At 64.3% G+C, this 21,399-nt stretch overlaps 1 protein-coding gene across 1 annotated transcript in view; it reads right to left on the reverse strand.

Moving 5' to 3' along the window:
* The window catches only part of LAMA5 (laminin subunit alpha 5), a 47,012-nt gene that overhangs the window by 20,414 nt on the left and 5,199 nt on the right, over nucleotides 1-21,399 (reverse strand). Inside the window, 20 exon segments of the mRNA XM_047744170.1 lie at nucleotides 50-206; nucleotides 308-407; nucleotides 735-840; nucleotides 944-996; nucleotides 1,108-1,213; nucleotides 1,432-1,484; nucleotides 1,970-2,107; nucleotides 2,183-2,317; nucleotides 2,400-2,534; nucleotides 2,630-2,767; nucleotides 2,848-2,988; nucleotides 6,803-6,865; nucleotides 7,006-7,140; nucleotides 7,317-7,407; nucleotides 7,568-7,686; nucleotides 7,892-8,007; nucleotides 11,483-11,580; nucleotides 11,670-11,840; nucleotides 11,922-12,040; nucleotides 12,696-12,813. Coding sequence (XP_047600126.1) covers nucleotides 50-206; nucleotides 308-407; nucleotides 735-840; nucleotides 944-996; nucleotides 1,108-1,213; nucleotides 1,432-1,484; nucleotides 1,970-2,107; nucleotides 2,183-2,317; nucleotides 2,400-2,534; nucleotides 2,630-2,767; nucleotides 2,848-2,988; nucleotides 6,803-6,865; nucleotides 7,006-7,140; nucleotides 7,317-7,407; nucleotides 7,568-7,686; nucleotides 7,892-8,007; nucleotides 11,483-11,580; nucleotides 11,670-11,840; nucleotides 11,922-12,040; nucleotides 12,696-12,813 — 2,292 coding nt within the window.

Raw genomic sequence — 21,399 nt, forward strand, 5'->3', positions numbered from 1 at the left:
CATCCGCCGCGGGGGCGCCCGAGGCCGACGCTGGGGAGGCGGCCCCCACCTGCACGGGCGTCATCTGCGCGTAGCCCCTCCAGCTGAAGCTCTCGAACTCGAGGGGGTTGAAGCCGAAGCGCACGGTGCGGCCGCCCGGCGTGGCCGCCTCCTCCAGCTCCAGGCGGAGGTCGTGCAGGTCAGGGAGGTAGTGATCTCGCGCTGGCCTGGCCGCGGCAGGGGTGGTCAGAGGCAGCGCACAGGGTCCCCAGCGGGTGAGCCACCCGGCCAGCCCCCTGCCCCCCGAGCCAGGGGTGGCGGCACCCACTCGCTGCAGGTGAGGCCCTGGGTGTTGGGGCGGCACTGGCAGGCGCCTGTCCTTGGGTCACAGCCCTGTCCCAGTGCACCGCCGACGTCACACCGGCAGCCTGCGGTGGGAGAGAACAAGGTCCGTACTGCTAGCTGACCCCTCCGCCCCCACCCCAGCCTCGCTGCTCTGCCCACAGCAGGCTCTGGACCCTGCTATGGCCGCCCAGGCCCCTGGGGCTCTGTCCACTGTCTGTGGAGGACAACAGGGGCCGAGAGGCCAGCTCCGACGGGCCACCAGGGGCTGCCAGGGCGCAGGATGGAGGGGAGGGAGATGGAGCAGCCCCTCCCTCCCATGCCCTGCACAGGCCTCCCCAGACCAAGGTGCCCACCTCACTCATCCCTCCCTGGCCTCAGCCTCCCCGGGGATGTGGGCTGAGGGCACTTACCGCGGCAGCCGAAGTAGTCAGCCTGGTCTAGCCCGAAGAAGCCGTCCCGGCATGCCGCACAGGTCTGGCCGCACACGTGAGCTTTGCAAGAGCACTGGCCGTCGCCCTGCAGCGGGGGCGCGGGGAGTGGGGGTGAGACCACGCCGGGTGGAGTGGGGTCTGGATGTGCCTGTCCCACAGCCCCCGGGCAGCTCAGGCCTCGGACTCACCGGCCGGCACTCGGCAAGTCCGCCCAACGTGCCCCGGGGATCACAGCTGCAGCCTGTGGAGAGAGAGCAGGCCTGGACACTGCAGGGCCGACCCGCACCTCCCCGCGCTGCTGCCCTCCCCCAGTCTCCCCAGCGTTCCTGTGCTCCCCCCACCACAGACTCACGGGTGCAGCCCTCGGGGTTCCCGGGACTCAGCCCCCAGAACCCAGGTTTACAGCGATCGCAGCTGGGCCCCTCCACGTGAGCCCGGCACGTACAGGGGGCCTGTGCCTGGGAGAAGATGAGACTGAGGGTCAGGATGGGTCCCTGCCCCCTACCCCCTACCCAAAACCCTCAGCCCCAGAGCCCCGACACAGCCCCATCTCTGGCCCGTCCCTGGAACGGAGACAGAGGACGAGCCAGGGGAAGAAACGGTCCGGAGGTTGCCACGGCGACAGAGCAGCGGGGAGTGAGGGGCTGCCCTCCCCTGAGGGCCGACTAGGGCTTACCTCAGGAAGGCCGGGATCCGCCGGGGCCAGCCCGGCAGGGTGGCAGGAGCCAGCTGGGGAGAGACCCAGCCTGTGGTCACTGCGCGGTCACTGACTCCGATGGCCAAGGGCCTCCCCAGGCCTGGCCCGGACCCACGGCTGCGTGGAGCCGCCTGTATGCCTCCCGCGCGGGCATGAAGCCATGGCTACGGCGGCTCGCGCGCCCCATGCACCCTCCCCCACTCCAGGGAACAGAAACGAGCACACGACAAGCCACGAGGCCTGCGGACATGTGTGTGAACGCGGGCCGTGCATACAGCTGTGAACACATGTGTGCACAAAGCCCGTGAACACAGGGCGATGAACCTTCACACCGAGGACACTGCCATGGACACGTGCACGCTACCGTACACGCGCAGCACACGATGATCACGCAGGTGCTCACGTGGCCGTGTGCATGGACGGCCGCAGGAACCCACGCAGGGGCACACGCGGCACGTGCACGGGGACGGCAGGGAACGACACACACGGCATGGACACGCCCACGGCCCGAGCTCACCTTCACAGTAGGGGAAATTGTAGGCACCTGGTGCACACATGTCACACCGCAGCCCCGTCACCCGGGGCCGGCAGGGGCACTGCCCGCTGCGGGAGTCGCAGGACACGTGCAGGGAGCCCTCGGCAGAGCAGTGGCAGGCTAGGCAAGGACGGCAGGGCGTGGGCATGCGGTGGGGACACGCCCGCCCTCCCTGCCCCCAGCACAGGCACTCACGGGCACAGTCGGGGAAGCCGTAGAAGCCAGGGCTGCACTCCTGGCAGGTGGCACCCGTGTAGCCCGGGTGGCAGTGGCACATCCCTCCCGGCCCGCAGAGCTGGTCCAGAGCACCCCGGGGGTCACAGGTGCAGGCTGCAGGGGACACAGGGTTAAGCCCTGGGCGCATGGCAGGTCCTCCTGCTCCCCTAAGGCCCCCCTCCAGCCCTCTGCTCACCGCGGCAGTTGGGGTAGCCATGGTAGCCCGGGCGGCAGCGGTCACAGTGAGGGCCGTCAAACTCCGGCCGGCACGGGCAGTGACCAGCCTCGTCGCAGCCCTCGGGCAGGGTCCCCACAGGGCTACAGCCACACACTAGGGAGCAAAGCAACACACCGGGGCCCCTAAGCCAGGCAGGCCATGCCCTGGGCCCCACACCCACCCGTGCCCGCTGGGGAGGCCTCGCTCACACTGGCAGAGAGGGAAGTGGAAGTAGCCCGGGGCACAGCGGTCGCACGCGGGCCCCTCGAAGCCCTCCCGGCAGGTACAGCTGCCCGAGTCCCGGTCACAGTCCCCGTCCACCACTCCAGGGCTAGAGCACTGGCACGCTGCAGGAGGGGGGGCCGTGCTCAGTCGGAGAGGGGACAGGCTCCCAGGGCCAGGGGGACAGGGTCAGGGCTACACTCACGCTGGCAGCTGGGGCCGTAGAAGCCCGGGGCGCAGTGCTCGCAGTGGGTGCCCTGGAAGCCGGGTTTGCACACGCAGCGTCCCAGCTGTGGGTCCCTGCGGCAGGCGTTGCCTTGGGTCCCCGCGGCACTGCAGTCACAGTCTGGTGGGGGGAGGGGGTTCAGACGCCCGCAGACCCGGCCCTCCCCGCCAGAAACCCTGCCCGCCACACACTCGCTCCCTTTGTCTCCACGCTGCCACCGCACCGGGAGGCAAGAAGTACTAGAAGGCGGAGCCGCTGTCCGCGGGGAGGCGCGGCACGAAATCGGGGCGGCCCAAACTCGTGGGGCTCCGTTTGCGACAAAGCTGCTAAGTCCGCGGCAGGCGCCAACACAACCAGAGAAGACGTAAAAACGAAACGGTAACAAGGCAAAAAAGAGACTCCAATCTGATTTATGAGTAACCTGCAGCTTGGAAAAGAGGAGGGAAAGCACGGGGAACGTCTTACGCATAAAGAGAAGTCACGACTACTGTTCGTTGCTCGTAGAAAGTAACGGTCTGGTATTTGTCAAGTGCAGGGTGACCCCCGGCTGGACCAGAGAGAGACAGAACATTGAAATCCTTCAAGAAGAAGCGCAAGTCATCCCAAACCGAAACCCGTCTGTTGCCCCACCTGGCAAGACACAGGCGGGAAGGAGGTATCTCAGGAGAAGAAGAAACGAGATGGAGAAGCAGGAGCGAGCCCCGCCTGACAGCCACAGCCTTGCCCGGGCCACGGCTCCTCTCACGACCCAGAACCAGAGGCCTCAGTTTGGCTCCTGAAGGAAAATCGAATCATGTTCTCTTAAAAAGCTGCACGTTGAACCAAGCACCCAGATGGGCCATGGACAGCTTTGTAAGGGGACAGCAAGGTGCAGAGAAGGCAGGCACAGAGACCCCAGAACATTCCAGGGAACCCAAGGCCACAAGCATCAGCGGGACGACAGGGAGCTCGCCACCTGGGTCTGTAGGACACCCTGCAATCTAAGAGCAGGACCACGGGGTCTAGGGGTGCCAAGGGCCAAACCCCTGAGAGCTGGAAGGTTCTAGCAAAACCACCATCCTGGACAGAAGGGCTGGAGACACCATCCCCAGGCCCTGATGAGGTTGGAGCAGGGACGTGTGGATTTAAACACCTTAATGAACACATGCACCTTGTGGGCGTACATGTGGCGACCTGTACCCTGCGCGGCACTCGCGGACCCATCACATGTTCACAGAACATTCCAAAGGGCGTCACATTCTAGGTGAGAAGCAAAGACCCCATCTGACCCCTGTGCGGTAAACCTCGGACTGAGCCATCACAAAAGGACAGAACGGCCATGTCACTGCCCCGCGGGAGGTGCCGGCCACGGCAGTCCTCCGTCTCCCTCTGCCCTGTCCCCACTCGTGGTGTGTGCTCTCTCTCTCTCAAATAAATAAATAAATAAAATCTTTAAAAAAAAAAAAAAAAAAAAAAGGAAATCAGATCTCTCCCCCAAACTGAAACGAGAAAAACCCCAGTGGATCTTATAGATGGACTCTTAAGCTGTAACTTGAAAACACCAATAAATTCAGGAAATTTCTGCTACGTCTAATAAGTGGAGGAAATAGAAGAAATTGGACCAGACAGTAAGAAAAATGAAAGGCACAATTCACGTCGGAAAGCTGTGCATGATTTTTCTTTTCTTTTTTTTTAAGATTTTATTTATTTGACAGAGAGACAGAGAGAGAAGGAGCATAAGCAGGGGGAGTGGCAGAGGGAGAAGCAGGCCCCCCGCTGAGCAGGGAGCCCGAGATGCGGGGCTCGATCCCAGGACCCTGAGATCATGACCTGAGCCGAAAGCAGACGGCTAACAACTGAGCCACCCAGGCGCCCCTGTGCATGATTTTTATACCAATACATCTTAAAATCCAAAGGACACGATCTGCTAAGGAAAAATGACTCAAACCGGCCTACGCTGAGGTGGGAAATGAACGGACTCAAGAACCAGAGAAGAAATGACGATTATCGAAGACCAGCAGGAGTCAGGACCAGGCGTCCTTCTAAGTTCCATCAAACTCCTAAGATTTGGGTGGTTTTTTGGGTACCTGACAACTCAGCTGATGAAGGGTCTGCCTTCAGCTCAGGTCACGGCCTCAGGGTCCTGGGATCAAGCCCCGCATCGGGCTCCCTGCTCAGCGGGGAGTCTGCTTCTCCCTCTGCCTGCTGCTCGCCCACTTGTGTGCTCTCTCTCAAATAAATAAAATGTTAAAGAAAGGAAGGAAGGAAGGACAAAGGCAGGCAGGTAGAAAGGAGGAAAGGAAGGAAGGAAGAAACGGGTGATTCCGTGATTCGTAGACTGCTGTGGAGCGTAACCAAGTGTGGGTCATTTCCCAAGTATTTTCAGTTACAAAACTTAAGCAAGACGACGGCCCGCACCCCCCACCAAAAAAACAACCCGGAAAGCCTTCAGCCAGCCTCCCTTACGAATACAGACACACAAGTGCTCGCTAGGAAAGGCACGAATAGAATTCCTTGCAGGATCTGCGGCCCGGCACTGAAGCCCCAACGGCATGGGACGTCTGCAGCGCTGACCCCGGGCCGGGAGGACGGGAGGGTCCCCAGCACATCTGCTGGGCATCAACAAACTGCAGCCCGGGGGCCGCTCAGTGGCTCTGCAAATCAGGTCTTCCCGGAATGCAGCCAGGCCCACGCACACTCACACGCTCGATGCCACCACACTGGATGCCAAGATCCAGCCACGGCGCGTGACGGCAGGGCTCCAGAGCCACGCATGATAGGACATGTGGCCCTCGCCATCGAGAGCAGGCAAGTACCATCCGGCTTCTCCTGGGAGAAGGCTGCCGACCCGCGTTCCCAGCACCGAAGCGAAGTGGATGCGAACATGTATGGAGAAAACGTCCAACAGCGACAGGCACGAGTGAGCGAGCGGAGTGTGTGCCACGTGCGCACACGTCGGAGGGAGTCAGAGGAAAAAACCGCGGCCACAGGACCAGCTGGGGGTCCACATGCCAGCCCAGGGAACAGGAGCCCTGAAGACACAGGGCGGGTGGCCCCCCCCCGGGACACGGGGTGTGCGGAGAGCCGGCCCACGGACAGAAACGTGAGCACGGAGCCCGGACGACACACTCCCCAGGAAAGCAGATACGTGCTCAGGACACACTCGAAAGAAGGTCCCCTCACAGACGCGTCAAAGACACACAGGAGACAACAAATGCCAAATGCGGTCTAAGCAAGACCCCACCGGCAGCCGAGTGCACCCCGTTAGGAAGGTGCGTCCCAAGAGGTGCACCCAATCAGAAACGTGGCAGGGGTGGGGGTTCCCCACCGGCCGAGCTGACAGCCACAAGTAGGGCCCGTGGTCCGGCGAGGACTGTCTGCGCCTACGGATGCCGCTACCATCACGTCGCCCAACACGGCTTCTTTCAAGACAGCGATTTGGCAACCTACAGCCCAGAATGTGCCAGAATAGGCAAGTCTCGTGACTCAGAACCTTCTAGGAAATTGTTTTACAGAAATTATTGAGAATTTATGGAAAGCTTGTGCTGCAGGATGTTTACTGTAGCATTTCTTTTTTAGTTGGAAAGAACTTAAATTTCCAACAATTTGGGGTTGACTGAAGAAATGCTACATCTGTCCGATGACACAGAACGTGGGGAGACGTGCTTACAGGATGCGGCAGCAGGAAAGCCAGAGCAGCTCCCGGGACACACACCCGTCTTCGCCCAGCACCGTGTGCAGCGCATGGGAGGGGCCTGGCTGTGGGGGAGGGGCCGCGTGACAGTGACGCGACTCTGGGTACCCCTGTTCTGCTTCATGCAGAAGGTTTCCTAACACGAAGATGCATCACGTGCATGAAAACACAAGAGCCGGACATGAGGGGACCACACGACAACCACACTCTCGGGGCCTCCGTGGGGGCCGGGGAAGGACAGGGGCCTCGGTGGACACTCACTCACGATCTGTCCCGCCGGTAGCACCTGCTCCCCGGTGACGTTGGGGGACAATGAGGGTACCGCTGAGGGAGGAAACAGCACAGGTCAGCCAATCAGCTAGGCGCGGCCAGAGGCGGACAGGACCGAGGGGCTCCGCCCCGGGTCCCCCACCGGGCTCTGGGGACTGTAACCCAGCCACCCCGCCCCCAGCCAACGCCCTCACGGTAGCAGCGCGGGAAGCCGGTGAAGCCCTCGGCGCAGGTGTCGCAGCGCTCGCCCGTGAAGTTGGGCCGGCAGTAGCAGCGGCCCGTCAGGTCCTCACACGTCCCGTCCGTGAAGTCCGACTCGCAGCTGCAGCCTGGGCGGGCACCGGGGGCCTCATGAGACCCCGAGTCTGGGGCCACGGGGCCGGCTCTGCCTCCCTAGCGCGGGCAAGGGGGAGGAGAGCCAGGCCGGGCCTCCTGGAGCAGCACGAGGGCCCCCCCGACACCCCCGTCCCCCAGGAATCCCCCTCCCGGGGTTGACCCCACTCACGGCGGCAAGCATGGGGAGAGTCGAGGGGCTGGTCTGGGGCCCGGAAGAAGCCAGGCAGGCAGCGCTCACAGTTGATGCCAGTGGTGTGATGCTGGGGTGGGACGGGGTCACTGAGTGCACAGACCCTCCCGCCCCCCAACTCCCCCCACTCTGGCCCTGGGTGCACCATGCCGGGGGCCCCGGCCCACCACCCCAGTGCCCCAGACCCACCCAGCTGCCACCACGGGCCCCCCTGACCCCCCGACTCCCACCTGGCAGTCGATGCACACGCCCCCTCCCTGGTAGACGTTGTCTTGGTTCTGGCTGGCGCCGAGCCGGTCCACCTCAGGGTCATAGAAGCAGTCATCGGCGTGGCCGTGGCAGTTGCAGGCTGGAGAGAAGGGGGCAGAGCTGTTTACAGGCCTCCAGGGACCCACCTCACAGGAACCCCCAGGGCACATCTCACAAACCACCAGCGGCCCGGATGTGGCCTGGTGTGGGTGACAGCCGGGGCAGAGCTGGGAGAGTGTGTGCGGGGCTGCAGGTGAGGAGGGCGTGTGTGCAGATGAGCAGGTGAGCACGTGCTGGGCACTCACACTGGCACTCATTGGCACTGTCGGTGGTGGCCGGCTTCCACGGCCGCTGGTTGAATCCAGGGCAGCAGCGGTCGCAAGAGCCCCCACACGTGTTGTGCTGACAGGTGCACTGAAGCCTGTGGGGACACGGGACAGGAGGGGCCACACTGTGGACCTGGGGGACACAGGGGCTGCACCCAGCCTTCACGGAGGGGAGCAGGAGGGACGGGATTTGTTGGCGGGTGGTGACTGGCATGGGGACTGAGTGGTCAGTGCGGGTGGGCCCCACCTACAGAGTGCCTGGTGCTCCAGGTCCTTCAGGATCGAGCTAACCCCTCCTTGCCATGGCCAGGCCCTCAGGCCGAGCCCACAGCCTCCCTGGGCTAGGGCCGAGGCCCGGTTCTCACTCAGCAGTATGAGCTCAGCCAGACGCCCCCATGCTTCCAGGGTGCCTCCCCAGGGGCAAGGGGCCAGGAACAGCTTCCTCTTCCAGCGGGGGTGGACACCAGGCAGAGGCTGGAATCCTGCTGGCCGTTCTGGAGAGCGGCTCCTGCTGGCTCAGGGGGACAGCTGGACACGGCTCAGGCCTGAGGTCGCAGCCTCCTACCATTCACACACCCCTACCAGAGTCCCACCCAACACACCCCTCCATGACTCAGCCACAGTGGGGCTGCCTGCTCGGTGGGACCGGGGCCAGCACCGCACCTGCTGTGCTCTGCGTGCCCTGAGCCGGACCTCGGAAGCTGGTCAGCGGAGCCCCAGGCCTCAGACCACACGGTCAGAGCCCCGTCCCCTGCAACCCAAAGTGTCTGCAGGGCCCTGGGTATCAACACTGTGGCCCCTGGGGTCTGGGCTATCTGGAGGGCCTCTGGGGAACAGGGAGCAGGAGCAGCTCCAGGAAGCTGGCCTGTCTCCGCCCCGGCTCTGGCGGTCTGATGTCGGACCTAGAGCTGGCGTCTGGCTGTGCCACGGTCTGCGTAGGGCGCCGGGAAATGACCCAGGATGTGGAGCCGGGCAGTGACACCGCAGGTCACTGGGCAAAGGACCCCACAAAAGCCCTGGGGAGCGACCATCCCCAACCAAGCTCAGACGAGGCACTGCTGCAGGACCAGCGGGACACAATGCGGCCGGGCCTGTCAACGCAACCGTCAGCGTGATCCAACCCCAGGAATCGGGAGCAAGTAGGTAGAAACCATAAAATAAGAATGCTTAAAGTTATAACCAAACATAGAAACTAACTAAAACACAGAAAACGCGATGCTATGAAAAAACAGAGAGATGTGGGACGCCTGGGTGTCTCAGTGGGTTAAGCCTCTGCCTTCGGCTCAGGTCATGATCTCAGGGTCCTGGGATCAAGCCCCGCATCGGGCTCTCTGCTCAGCGGGGAGCCTGCCTCTCTGCCTGCTTGTGATCTCTCTGTAACAAATAAATAAATAAAATCTTAAAAGAAAAGAGAACGAGATATGGCCGAAGAACCAGACACAACTTCTATAGACGGAAAATAAAATCACCGCAACTGAAGACAGTGGACGGCGACGCCCGGCTGGAGGTTTGGTGATCCCAAGAACCGACCCACAGCAGCTCAGAAGGCAGAGAGGGAACCACAGGAGACATTCAGAGACAGAAGAAAACCACAGGGAGATCCCATCCACGGAACGGGATTCCAGAAAGAGGAAAGAGGTAGAGAGCTGGCAGGCAGAGCGGATGGCCAGGAATGGTCTTGAATTAATGACACACACTCTCAGATTCAAAAGGCAGGAGTCGGGCCCCTGGGTGGCTCAGTTGTTAAGCGTCTGCCTTTGGCTTCAGGTCATGATCCCAGAGTCCTGGGATCGAGATCGGGCTCCCTGCTCAGCGGGAAGCCTGCTTCTCCCTCTCCCACTCCCCCAACCTGTGTTCCCTCTCTGTCTCTGTGTCAAATAAATAATCTTCTAAAAAAAAAAGAAAAGGGCAGGAGTCCTGAGCCACAGAAGACCTACGGCTCCTGGATGCCGTAGAGGAAATCCGCAGAGCACCAGGGGAAGGTCATGGAACCCTCCAGAAAGGGCAGATAAGCCAGAGAGGCAACAACGCAGGTGACTGTGGACTCTGCCGACCATCGGAACGCCACGTGACGCGCTGGCACGGCCGCCACCAGAGTTCTGTAGCTGGCTAAACGATCCCCCGAGAGGGAGGCTGATGCAGCTGTTGTGGCAACAGTCGTCAGACAGGGACACGGCCTCACGGCAACAACAGCCAGAGGACGTGCTTCGGGCAGAGGGACCGAGTGGCCAGGGTGCAGGGTGCGTCAAGGAGGGGTGCGGTCAAGGGCCTGGGCGAGTCAGGAGGCGGCACCCGGGCCGGGGACGGAGCTTACAGGGCCGTGTGAGCAGCGCGAGAGCGGGTCAACCACGCCCGTCACGAGGGCCGCCGCTGCTGGGAAGTCCTGGCCCGGCTGAATGCGGGCGTCCCCGAGAACACGCAGACTAGTCCCCGTGGTGATGGTAGCTGGAGGTGGGGCCTTTGAGGGGTGATTAGGTCTTAAGGATGGAGCCCCCATCAGTGGGCGTAGTGTCCTTGTAAAAGGACCCCAGAGAGCTCCCTCACCCTCTGTGCCACGTTAGGACACCCCGAGACGTGGGCCCTTGTCGGCCTCGAGAACAGCGGTAAGTTTCTGTTGTTACGAGCCCCTCGTCTACGGTATGTGGTGACGGCGACCCAACTGGACTGAGACAGCGATCGAAACAAAACACGTAACTTCCAAACCAAAGGAAAGGGGGAGAGTGAACGAGGGATTCAGGACAGAGAGAGGCAGGTAGCTGGCAAAGCGGTGGTGGTGATGGGGGGAGAAAGTGCAGGTGGGGGTGGGGACGGGGACGGTGGTCCAGGCGGGGGCTGATGGCTGGAGACGACGGGGTCGGGGATACGAAGGGGCGGAGCTCTCCCTGAAGAAGCGGCTGCGGCGCAGGGCATGGGAGCAGGGTGCGCAGGGCAGGCCAGCGCCCTGAAACACGGTGTGTGTGGGGTGCTGGTGTTCGTGCTTCTGGGGAAGCCGCCCAGCCCACCCCACCCCTCGCGCCCCCAGGCAGAGCCGGGCTCAGGGCACACCCTGGTACAGGGGAGTCAGAGCGGATGCCAACGCCTCCCCAGCAAGTAAGGGCAGGCCCGCCGCTCCTCTGAGGCTGATCTGGTGCCCGCGGGCTCCCCTCTCCGCCAGCGCACATTCCCACTGGGCACTTAATTTCCCAGAGCCACCAGCAGCGCCTGAGCTCCAGAAGCCGTGCGCAAGGACCGTGCGGGGTGGCAGGGGGAGCAGCTGGGGACAGCAAGGAGTGTCTTATCCATGTCCTGAAGGAAGGGAGGGGGCTGGAGAACAGGGACGTGCAGCCTCAGGCCAAGGACATCCCCACTGCCCCACAGAGGGCCCCAGCTTCTCCAGGGATGGCAGAGGCCTCTGACTACAAGACAAATAGGTCGTCCCAGGCACAGGACAGCCCTGCACTTGGCCACACACCTAAGGGGATGGAGGCCAGGGGTGGCCACGCAGGACGAGGGACACAGTGGGCAGTGGAACCAGGTCTCCCACTCCCTGCACTGGGAAGGGGTGAGGAGGATGGGGGCAGTGGGCCTCACCTGAAGGGGTCGGTGGGGTCTTGGGCATCGCAGACGTCCGCGTGGCCGTGGCAGACACAGCGGCCACCGATGCTGATGTCCTTGATGCTGTAGTAGTACTGTGGGGGGGGGCGGTGAGTGCCACGGCCCCCGCCCCAGCCGGGCCCCGCCGGCCCCACAGCCCCTCCACACCCTGGCCGTGCCTCACCCGGCGGGTGACGGTGGGGTCCCGCAGCGCCTTGCCCATGAGGTGGCCCAGCAGCGTGTTGGTGCGTAGGAGCCGCAGGCGCACGTTGCTGGCTTTGGTGAACTCCCGCAGCAGGGGTGAGGAGGAGAAGTTCCTGGCCCCCGGCCTCCCGTTCACCAGGGACACCACAATCTGCACGCGGGGCAGAGGGTCAGGCCGGGGGGGCCGCCACCCTCCCACAAGCCCCCCCCCCCCGGTGGCCCCGGGGCCCACCTCGCCGTTCTCCAGGGGCACGATCCTCGAGTGCTCGGTGGAGCAGATGACATGGTCGTCCCGCGCTATGCGCTCCAGCGTCTGCGGCCCGAACCGTTCCAGGCAGTCCCTCTTGGATGCTGTGGGGACGCGGGGCCCAGGAGCGCGCTGGAGCACTGCCGCACCCTGACGGGCCGTCCCACCACCCCTGTGGCGCCGGGTTGAAGAAGGGGGGAGGTGCCTCCCCAGGAGGACATGGAGGGCGGGGCGGCCCCTGCCCAAGCCCAGAAACCCTGCACTTGCGCTCGCCTTGCGGACTGACACCTCCCGGCCTTCGCCATGCATGCCTCTCTCTGCAGAGACAAGTGCCCCCCCCCCATCCCCACCCTTGGATGACCATTTCCAACTGCTCTCGCCTGTGGAGTTTTGGGGGACCCGTGACTGAGGCCCACCCAATCGCAGGCTCCCATGGTGATGGGTCACGGAGGCCTCGGACGTGGCGGGCTAGGGAGCCACCGTGCCTCCCGCCCTTGTTCCTTCAGGAGCTGCCGGACCATGAAGCCGGTCGAGAGGGAGGGATGCCTGGTGCCACCAGCCTCTGGGCCCAGCCGTGCCCCACATCAGGGACAGGAGCTGCTTACCATGCACCTGCCCCGGGAACTCATGCCTCACGCCCCGAACACATGCGGGAGGGAGGGCATGAGGGCTGGCCTGGCATGCGGGGACTCTGAAGGAGCCCAGCCACCGCAGCCCACCCCAGGGGACGGCCCCCATCAGCCCCCACCGGAGACTCACAGGCAAAGAACTGCCATGGCTGGTAGGTGAGGCCGAAGTCTGTGGACCGCTCCAGTACCCAGAGATCTGGCCGCGGTGAGTTGGCGAACTTGATCAGCACATAGGCCACGTGGAACACCTGTGGGGGTGGCACAGTGTTGACGTCCCAGGCCCCCTCCACTCAGCTCAGGGCCCCAAACACTCGGGGTGCCGCCCCACCCTGTAAGGTGGGCTCTTTTCTCACATTGGCCATCTGGGGATCTGGCCTGTGGGGGCCAGCCAGCTCAGAGAGCAGCCCCCAGCTCACTTGGACCGTGGCTGCTGAGGCCGGCACCGGGGACACGGAGACAAAGGGTGGGAACCCACGGTTTCTGAATGTCTCCCCTCCTGGGCCTAGGGGTGCCTCCCTCCATCCCTGCCCTAGAGGCACATGGGTCTGTCAGGCTCTGAGGCCACAGGCGGACCTGTGGGGGCTGGGATGGAAGGGGCACACAGGGGCAGCCTGTCCAGTGTCCAGGCAGTGAGGCCAGCCGGCCTGGACAGGAGCTCATTCCATGGTCCCTGAAGCTCTGGTGGCCAGGCCTGGGCAGGTGGCCGGATGGTAGCCCAGCTCCCATGTATGCCAGGCCTCTCCAAACAGCGGCAGCTCCCAGGACGGGGCCCCTGTCCCAGCCCCACCTTGGTTAGCCCCTCGTCATTCTCAGGGCTGACTCAGGACCTGCCCCCTCTCCCTCTGACTGGCCCATGGCCACCGAGGTCCCGGGGACAGGCCCTGTCCTCCTCAGGAGGCCCCAGTAGGGTAGGCAGACCGGGGAATGAGGCCTCCCGGGACTGGGCTGGGGAGACCCATTCTCCCCAGAAGCTGGAGCATCGTGGAGCCCCGGGCATGTCAGGGCAGCACTGAGACAGGGGAAGGGCGAAGCTGTTCCTCCAGAGGCCCCAAGAACCCCTCGATCCCCAGCCAGACCCGCCTGTCCTGTCGCTGGTCCCAGCACAACCCCACTTCCAGGCCGCACTCATGCCTGTCTCTCACCTCTTCCAGTCCGGAGGTCAGCATCCTGGGGTGCCCCTGTGTCTTGTGCCCCTCGGGGCTGGCTGAGGCCCCTCCTCTGTTGATTGCCCCCTCAGGCCTGCACCCTAGCAGGTCTGAGCCCTGGCCCCCCAACCCCATCTGGCTGGGTTCTCGTTGCCAAAGGTACCCCTCATCCAGCGCCCCGGGGACGTACTACATGGCAAGGGATCCCCACATCAGCACCCAGAGCCCCCAGCCCCGGGTCACAGTTCCCAGGAAAGGGCCCTGAGAACTGCCTGTGGGCTCAATGATGAGGCAGGGCCACGGAGACCCCTCCGAGGGCAGCCAGCAGAGAGGCCCACCCTCACACGCCCAGCCGTGCTTCTCTGGGGTGCCCCTGCTCGCACACTTCTCGGGCTGGCATCTGAGCGCCCAGCCCAGCCCCAGGCTCCGCGCGCCGACCATAGGGCAGAGATCGCTGAAGGGAGGGGATGATGGTTTCCAGGCCCTGGGGCTCTGAGGGCCAGCCAGTGCCTCCCCTGCTCCCAGCCCTCTGCCCAAAGTCAAGGGAACAACAAAGCAGGCAGGGCCACTGTCCAGGCTCGCCTCTGGGCAGGGTATGCTCGGGCTCCGAGGAGACCCAGGCAGGGAAGGCAGTGGGGCTTGGGACATCCCCAGTTTACACTGGGAAGGCCAGACACTCAAGAGTGGGAGGTCCCAGACAAGGGCAGACACAGCCAGTGGACATGCCCCCTTGGGGGCCTGGGATGGGAGCCCATACCGCCATCCCAGGGCCCTCCCACGGGCACCCCCAGGTAGGCAGTGAACTGTGCACCAGCCTCAGGGGTGACATCCCGCTCTAGGCCATCCCCCGCACCCTCATCAGCACCCCACCAGCCCCGGGAGCGGGTCCTCTCCAGTACCTCCTTCCCTGGGCCCAGAGCAGAGGGGCTGCACGGCACAGGGCAGGGGGCCCTTGAGGGCTGCCCAAGGCCCAGAGTCAGCCCCCCACCCCCCATCAACCTGAGGCCACTGTGGTGACCCCATGAGGGAAGGTGGACACAGGCTGCTAAGAATGGGGGGCGGGAGAGGGTGGGAGGTCTGGGCCCCTGAGATACACCTTCTGAGTCCTGCCCTTTCCAGAAGGCCGGCGTTCGCAGAGACAGGCCCAGTTCATGCCAAGAGCCGCCTCTCCCCAGGGTGGGAGGGGGCACGGGCTTATTTACCCGCAGCCAGAGCACCCAGGCTCTGACAGCGTCGTCCCATTAGCCCCACCCATTGGGGGAGGGCCTTCAGTCAGTGGCGGGGGCGGTGGGGGGGGCGGTGCTACTAACCCTACACCCAACCTGGCACCTTGGCTGACCCTCAGGCGCTCCAGGGAGCTCTGGGGGGACCTCCCATGGCTCCCATGCCAGGAGGGGTCTCTGTGAGGAAGGGGTCACAGCAAGAAGGGCAGGGAGTAGGGGGCGCTGGGTTGTGTGAGATGCCCACATGCCGTTCTTGGGGGGTGGCCGGCAGCTCGGCCCCCACCAAAGCCCAGAGGAACTTAAAGTTTCCCAGCCAGCCCCCCTGGGACCCACCCCCGCCTTTCCCTGAGCAAGGCCGCCGGGCTGCCCTCTCTGCTGGCCAGCTCTGTCCCTCCCCCAGGTCGGCGCTGGTCGCATTCTTCCCAGCTGAGAGCACTTGCACGACTATTGATTCAAATGCACCGATCAGGCAGGACCAGGGTGTGGAAGCATCCGCCTCCGTGCGCAGCGTCCTGGGACCCACTGAAGGACCCCTGCCTCCGTCCGTGTGCCGCCTCGCCAGTCGCACGGGCCCTCAGCGGCTGCCCCACGGCCCTGGCCTGGAGGGGAGGCAGCCGCACACCTTGCATGCCCCATCTGTCCCCAGTGGGGTTGGGTTGCCAGGACCCCACAGCGGCCCCAGACAGGGCCTGGGAGCACAAGCAGACCCCTGTACCCGCCAAGACCCAGCCTTCCCCCACCGGCCCACCCGCCCCGCGCCACCGCCAGCGGGGCTGACCTTTCCTGCCGCTGCAAAGTTCTAGGCAGAAGAAAAGTCTTTTAACGCACGAAGCTGAACAAAAGCCTGCTGAGTTATTTTTAAAAATTGGGCTATTTTGGGGGCAGGCACGTCTCCAGCACAGCAGCCGGACCTGCCTCTCGGCTGCCGTAGGCCCAGCCCCCACGCCTGCCTGAGCGCCAAGGGTCAGGGCTCCACAGCAGGCAGCACAGCCCAGGGGACCATGGCCGGAGGGGGCTGGCCGGGGCAAGAGGCCCGGGTGGGTTCCAGGGTTCAGTGGCTGCACGGCCCCGGCTGTCCCTTCCCCTCCCAGGACAGGGCGGGGGGGGCAGTAGGAAGACAAACATAGCAGGGGTGTGGGTCAGGACACAGTATCTCCCCAGAGCCCGGAGCAGGCAGAAACCACCTACCCCTGGAAGTGGGCGAGCAGGAGTCAGCGGCCCTGGTGGGGATGCTCCAAGGGTGGAAGGGTGGGGGTTGTGCACAGGGCTGGGGTCTGGACAACACGGGGAGGGCTAACAAGAACGCTGCTGCCACAGACCCCACTGTGGCCTCTGGAGCCCCCAGGCATGGGAAGGGGGGCAGAGGGGGACAGCTGGTCAGCAGCCGCTTGGGCTGGGGCACCCACATCCCCAAGGGCAGGACTGTGGCCAGCACAGCCCACCCCCGCCCTGGCCGATCTCAGGGCTGGGAAGACCCAGGCTGGCCCTCGTGCCCCTGTCCCAGGGGAGGAGGGAGCCTGTCCGCCACCCCCCGCCTCAGCCCTGTTCCGCTGGGCCGGCCGGCGTGAATCACCGGGCAGCCTGTGACTCAGCCCTGGCCCCACAGGAAGCAGGGCCCCACGCTGATGCCCGGGACGGGCCAGGGTCCCAGGCTGTGGCTGGGCGGAAGCAGGAAGCCCCTCCTAGCCAGGCGTCCGGGCTTCCCCTTGGAGTGAGCCCTGGGACACCAAGACTCCTGGATCCTCCCTACCCTAGACTGCCAGAGCCCACCTTCAGGGCCCCGCACCCCCAGGTCTGCCCACCCTCCCCGCAGAGACCCCATCTGGAACAGTGCAGCAAATGGCAGAGCAGGGCAGGCGCGCCTCCTCGAGCCCCCAGCTGGTTAAATAAGTGCGGCCGTCCCGGAGGGGCAGGGGTCGCGGGCGGGGGAGCAGAACATGGAAATGCGGGACGTGCCTGGTGGCTTCAGGGCCTCGCTCTGCCGGTCGGGGCGCTCAGGGCACAGGTGTGCAGGGCGGGGGGAGACCTTTGGGGAATAGGGGCTGGGAGGGCCCTGACAGGTGCGCAGGGCCCCGCCGGCGAGAGCGGAGGACGACTATCTTACGTGGCTCAGCACTTCGCTATTCCAAGACCCCCACGGCCAGGGGCTGTCCCCGGTCCCCTCCTCCCTGCAGCCTGGCCCGGGTCAGGCCAGATGGTCAGTCGTGGACCACAGGACACAGAGTTTATCCCCAGGGAGAGCCTCAAACCTAAACAGTTTAGTCTCGGTGCTACTGGAGACCAGTGCGGGGGGTTTAAACACAGAGAACTGGAGGCTTTGGGGGCCCGCCGGGGGTGGGGGGAGAGGAGGTGGTGGGGAGGCACGTATCCAGCCTGAGTACGCCTGGACGGCCACAGGCAAGCGAGTCAGCGATGAGATGCGCAGGACTGGCGACAAATGGCCCCCAGGCCTGGGCGCAGGCGACGCCTCTGGCCCCATGTCCTCTAAGCAAAGGAACCTGCTCATTCTCATGAGGAGAGGCGGGGCTCATACTGGAGAAGGGGTGTCTACCCCACGGACGCCACCAGGACCCCCAGTGTCCTCGCCCAGGGAGCCCAGCTCAAGGGCCCATGTCCAGTGCAGCCCCCACACCTGTCCCGGCTGGGGGCTCAGTAACCAGACCCGGCCAGCCTTGCCCATACTTCCTGCCACTTCCCTTGAACAACCCCACTGACATTCCCAGGGTGCCGGCCACATGGCTGAGTGCCCAGCCCAGCCAGACAGCTGGGCCAGTGGCCGTAGCCTCATAAGCCAGCAGACCTGCCCAGGGAGCCCCGAGCCAGCTGGCCTCTGGAGACATGCTGCCCGAACCCGGGGTGGGCAGGGCAGAGCTGCCTGGGGACCCTAACAGCCAAAGAAGCCAGCGTGCTCTAATGCCCTCGGCCCACATGCAGGAGCTCTCATTCCCACACTCAGAGAGGAAACAGCCCAGGAGCCACAGCCCACATGGCCGGGCTGTCCCCAAGACCACCGTCAACTCCGGAGACCGGCACCAGGGTCTCAGTCACTCCACCCTGGCTCAGTTTCCCCAAGTGCCTAGGAAGGGCTCACCCGCAATGGCTCGCAGCTGTGCCAAAGCTTTGCTCCTCAGTACGCCCTGTCTGGTGGGTGGTGGCAGCTGGTGTCCGCCCTGGCTCCCCACTGTCTCCTAGGGAGTGCACAGACCCCTGACCCTGGCATTTCTAGCCCTCAACATTTGGCCTCATACCCAACTACCCCAGCCCACACCCTGACGCTGAAGCTGGCCCCCTCTGCACCATTACCCCTACCAAACCCTTGCCCCTGGCCTTGGAGGGCTGAGACACAGGGCTGGCCTGCCCGGTCACAGGTAAGAACACGGCTAGGAGGGGATCAGCATCCCCCCCTGAAGCCGGGTCTGGGCAGTGTGGCTACATCAGGCAGGGAAGGGCGAGGACTGCTGGGGAGAGTCCCTCCCCCACGGCAGGCCCCAGAGGGCTGTCTGGAAAGGCCGGGGGTCTCCCCCCACAGCAAGCCCCCGCTATCTCTGCCCAGCTCTTTGAGACACTGTCCCGAGCCCCGCAAGGGGCAGGGCGCCGGAGCCAGCACCTATCCCGCCATGCGGCAGAGCCCGGGCTTTCAGAAATGACGCCCATCCTGCCCTGGGTACAGGGAAGGGGAGCCTCAGGCTGGCAGGAGGCCCCAGGAGCACCCCCAGGCAGGCCGGTGCCCAGCAGCGTCAGACCAACAGCTCTGTTCTCTCAGGTCTGAGGTTCCTGGACAAGGTCCACAAGGCAAGTGCGGCAGGGAACTCGGGCCTGGGCCTCCCGTGCCCTTCTCAGCCAGGACTTTACTTACAGAACCTCTGTTTCTCGATCTACCAAATGGAAAGAAGAGGATCCCACTGTCCCCCGCCTACCGTGAGATGGGACAGACCACCAGAAGACGGAGAGGTGACTCAGGGCAAGGGGAACAGGCTCACGGAGGCTCCCTGAGGCTCCTGGGCCCCCAGACATGACAGGGATCACGCGCCATCAGTTCCCTGCCCGCCCACCGGGCATGCAGCCTCCCTGCCCCCTTTCTTGGCTCTCCTGGGGGCAGGAAGGCCCCTGGTGCCCGGTGCCAGCTGCCTCCTCCCCCTTCCCAGGGTATCCGCTCCAGATCCCAGAACAAAGGCTGCTGGCGGCCCGCCACAGGGGGCGTGCCCAGACCCACTGCCCTCTTGGCTTGGCTTCCTCACGGAAGCCCAGCCCCACCCAGGACCCATGCCTCTAAGCACGCCTTTCCCAAAGGGGGAAAACCCAGTACGCGGCCAGGACCCCTGGGCTCTGCCCCTTGGGCTGTGCTAGCTTGGCCAGGCCCCTTGGGCTCAGCCTGTCACCCCATCTGCGCCAGGGAGTGGGCTCAGAGGGTCCTGCCCTGGGGACATCCTCAGGACCTCAACAGACAAGGAGCTCTTGAGGGCTCAGACCCCAGGTCACTGAGAGGGCCACATTCTAGGCCCCCAAAAATGCTCCCTGATGCTCCAAGCCTCCACCCTCCAGAAACGTCGCTGCTACTCCTACCCTACATGGGGCTCCCCTGCCCTGCAATGGGGCACTGAGGGCCAGGCCTGGCCTCCATCCCCCACCCCAGCAAGCAGGGGCACCCCGCCAAGGGACCCAGTTGCTGCTCAATGGCTCAGGGAGGAAGAGGCAACAAGCTCCCTTTCCAAGAGAGCGGTGTTGAACGCGGGAACTTCCTCTGGGACCCCATCTCAGCGGGGAAACATGTGGAGGGAGGAGATTTCTCTCTCCCACACAGCCAGACACTGGGTCCATCTACGCTGCCCAACTCCAAAACATGTGAGCAGGCAGTCCGTGTCCGCTCCCTCCCTATCCACACAGGCAGCCCCTTGGCCAAACCAAGACAGGCTTAGGGGGATTCATCTGGAGGTGTTGGAGGGGAAGGAGGCAGGGAGGGGGCAGTGGATGGATGGAAAGAGACATCAGTAGGAGGGAGGATGGGAAAAGAGGAAGGAAGGGTGGGGGAGGGAGAGAGAGGAGTGTGACCCTTCGGATGGGTGAGTCACTCCTCCCTCCCGTGTTCTTCTCTGTGATTTCACAGTTGGGGAAACTGAGGCTTGGAGAGTCAGGATATGCTGTGACAGCCGCTCGATGGCCTGGAACCAGTGCACAAAGCAAACATAGGGCCAGCCTCATCAGCTACGGCCCATTTCACAGATGGGGAGGCCGGGGCCCTGGAGCCCCGAGGGGGCAGAGCACCGTCCGAGCCCCTCCCCAGCCCCTCACTGTACCTCAGGGGGGCCTCCTGCCCACGTGCTCTGCGGCCACCCTGGCATTGCCATGAAGACTGTGCTGGGCTCGGGCCTTCCTCCCTCCCCAGCCCCCCACCCCCCAGCCAGGTCTGTCCCACAGAGGAGGAGTGGAGGCAGGAAGAACCCTCCAGCTCAGCAAAAGTTCCCTCCCACGGCCCGGGGGAACAGCAACAAGCTCTCCTTACCCGCCCATGGGCCCCCAATGCCAGTGCCAGAGAGAGGAGGACCCCAGGGCCCCACAGGGCTTCTGATGCCCCTCCCAGACTCCCTCCAGGTGCAGGACAGCGCGGATGTGATCAGAACCCAGTGAGCTGAATCAGAACCCAGTGAGCTGAAAGGACTCGGACCAGCCCACTCCCCAGTCCCTTCCACCCCCAGCCCGGCTCCTCCCCCTGCACGAGGGCTGCTTCTCCTGAGGGGATAACTGAGGGCATAACCACAAAGGAACCGGCTCCCCTCCAGGCTCACCTTCCCCTGGGCCAGGCCTGCTGGCTTCCAGGCTTCAGGCAGGAGGAACACCAGCAAAATACCCCAACTCCCCGCTGGGCCCCACCCTTCCAGCCACTTCCCCACCTCTCCTAACAACACCGGGGGACAGTGGGGGAGGGGGCCAGCAAGGAGCAGACATCGACCTGGTCACAGCCCAGGTGGCAAAGCCAGCCACCGTGAACAGGCAGGGCTCCAGCAGGATAGAGCTCATAGCTGGGACCCCAGGCAGGCCTGGGGTCAGTCACTTCCAGGCTCAGCCTCATCGACCTGCCCCCACCGCACCCCCAGTGGCAACAGGACTGCAGGCCCGTCTCACAGGCAGGTCACCGGGGCCAGGCACTGGCCAAGTTCCCCACAGAGCAGGACAGAACCTGAGGGAATCCGACCCCCGCCCCGGATCCCACTAGCGAGCAGGGCTCATTGCTCACCGAGAAATGCCTGCCCCCCCGCCCCGAGCTGGGCCTTCAAAGGCCAAGGAGGGCATAAAGCAGTGGCCTGAGCAGGCGCACCTGACCCCAAGGTGGCCCACCTGACCCCAAGGTGGCCCGGACAGCACAGGTATGCCAGGAATGTCCACTTCCAGAGCCTCCTCCGAGGCCCGGGCCCCTCCCACGGCCGCCAGGCAGCGCCAGGCTCCAGGCAAAGGAATTCCTCCAAGTAAA

The sequence above is a fragment of the Lutra lutra genome, chromosome 9 (assembly GCF_902655055.1).
Source record: "Lutra lutra chromosome 9, mLutLut1.2, whole genome shotgun sequence".
Classification (NCBI taxonomy): domain Eukaryota; kingdom Metazoa; phylum Chordata; class Mammalia; order Carnivora; family Mustelidae; genus Lutra; species Lutra lutra.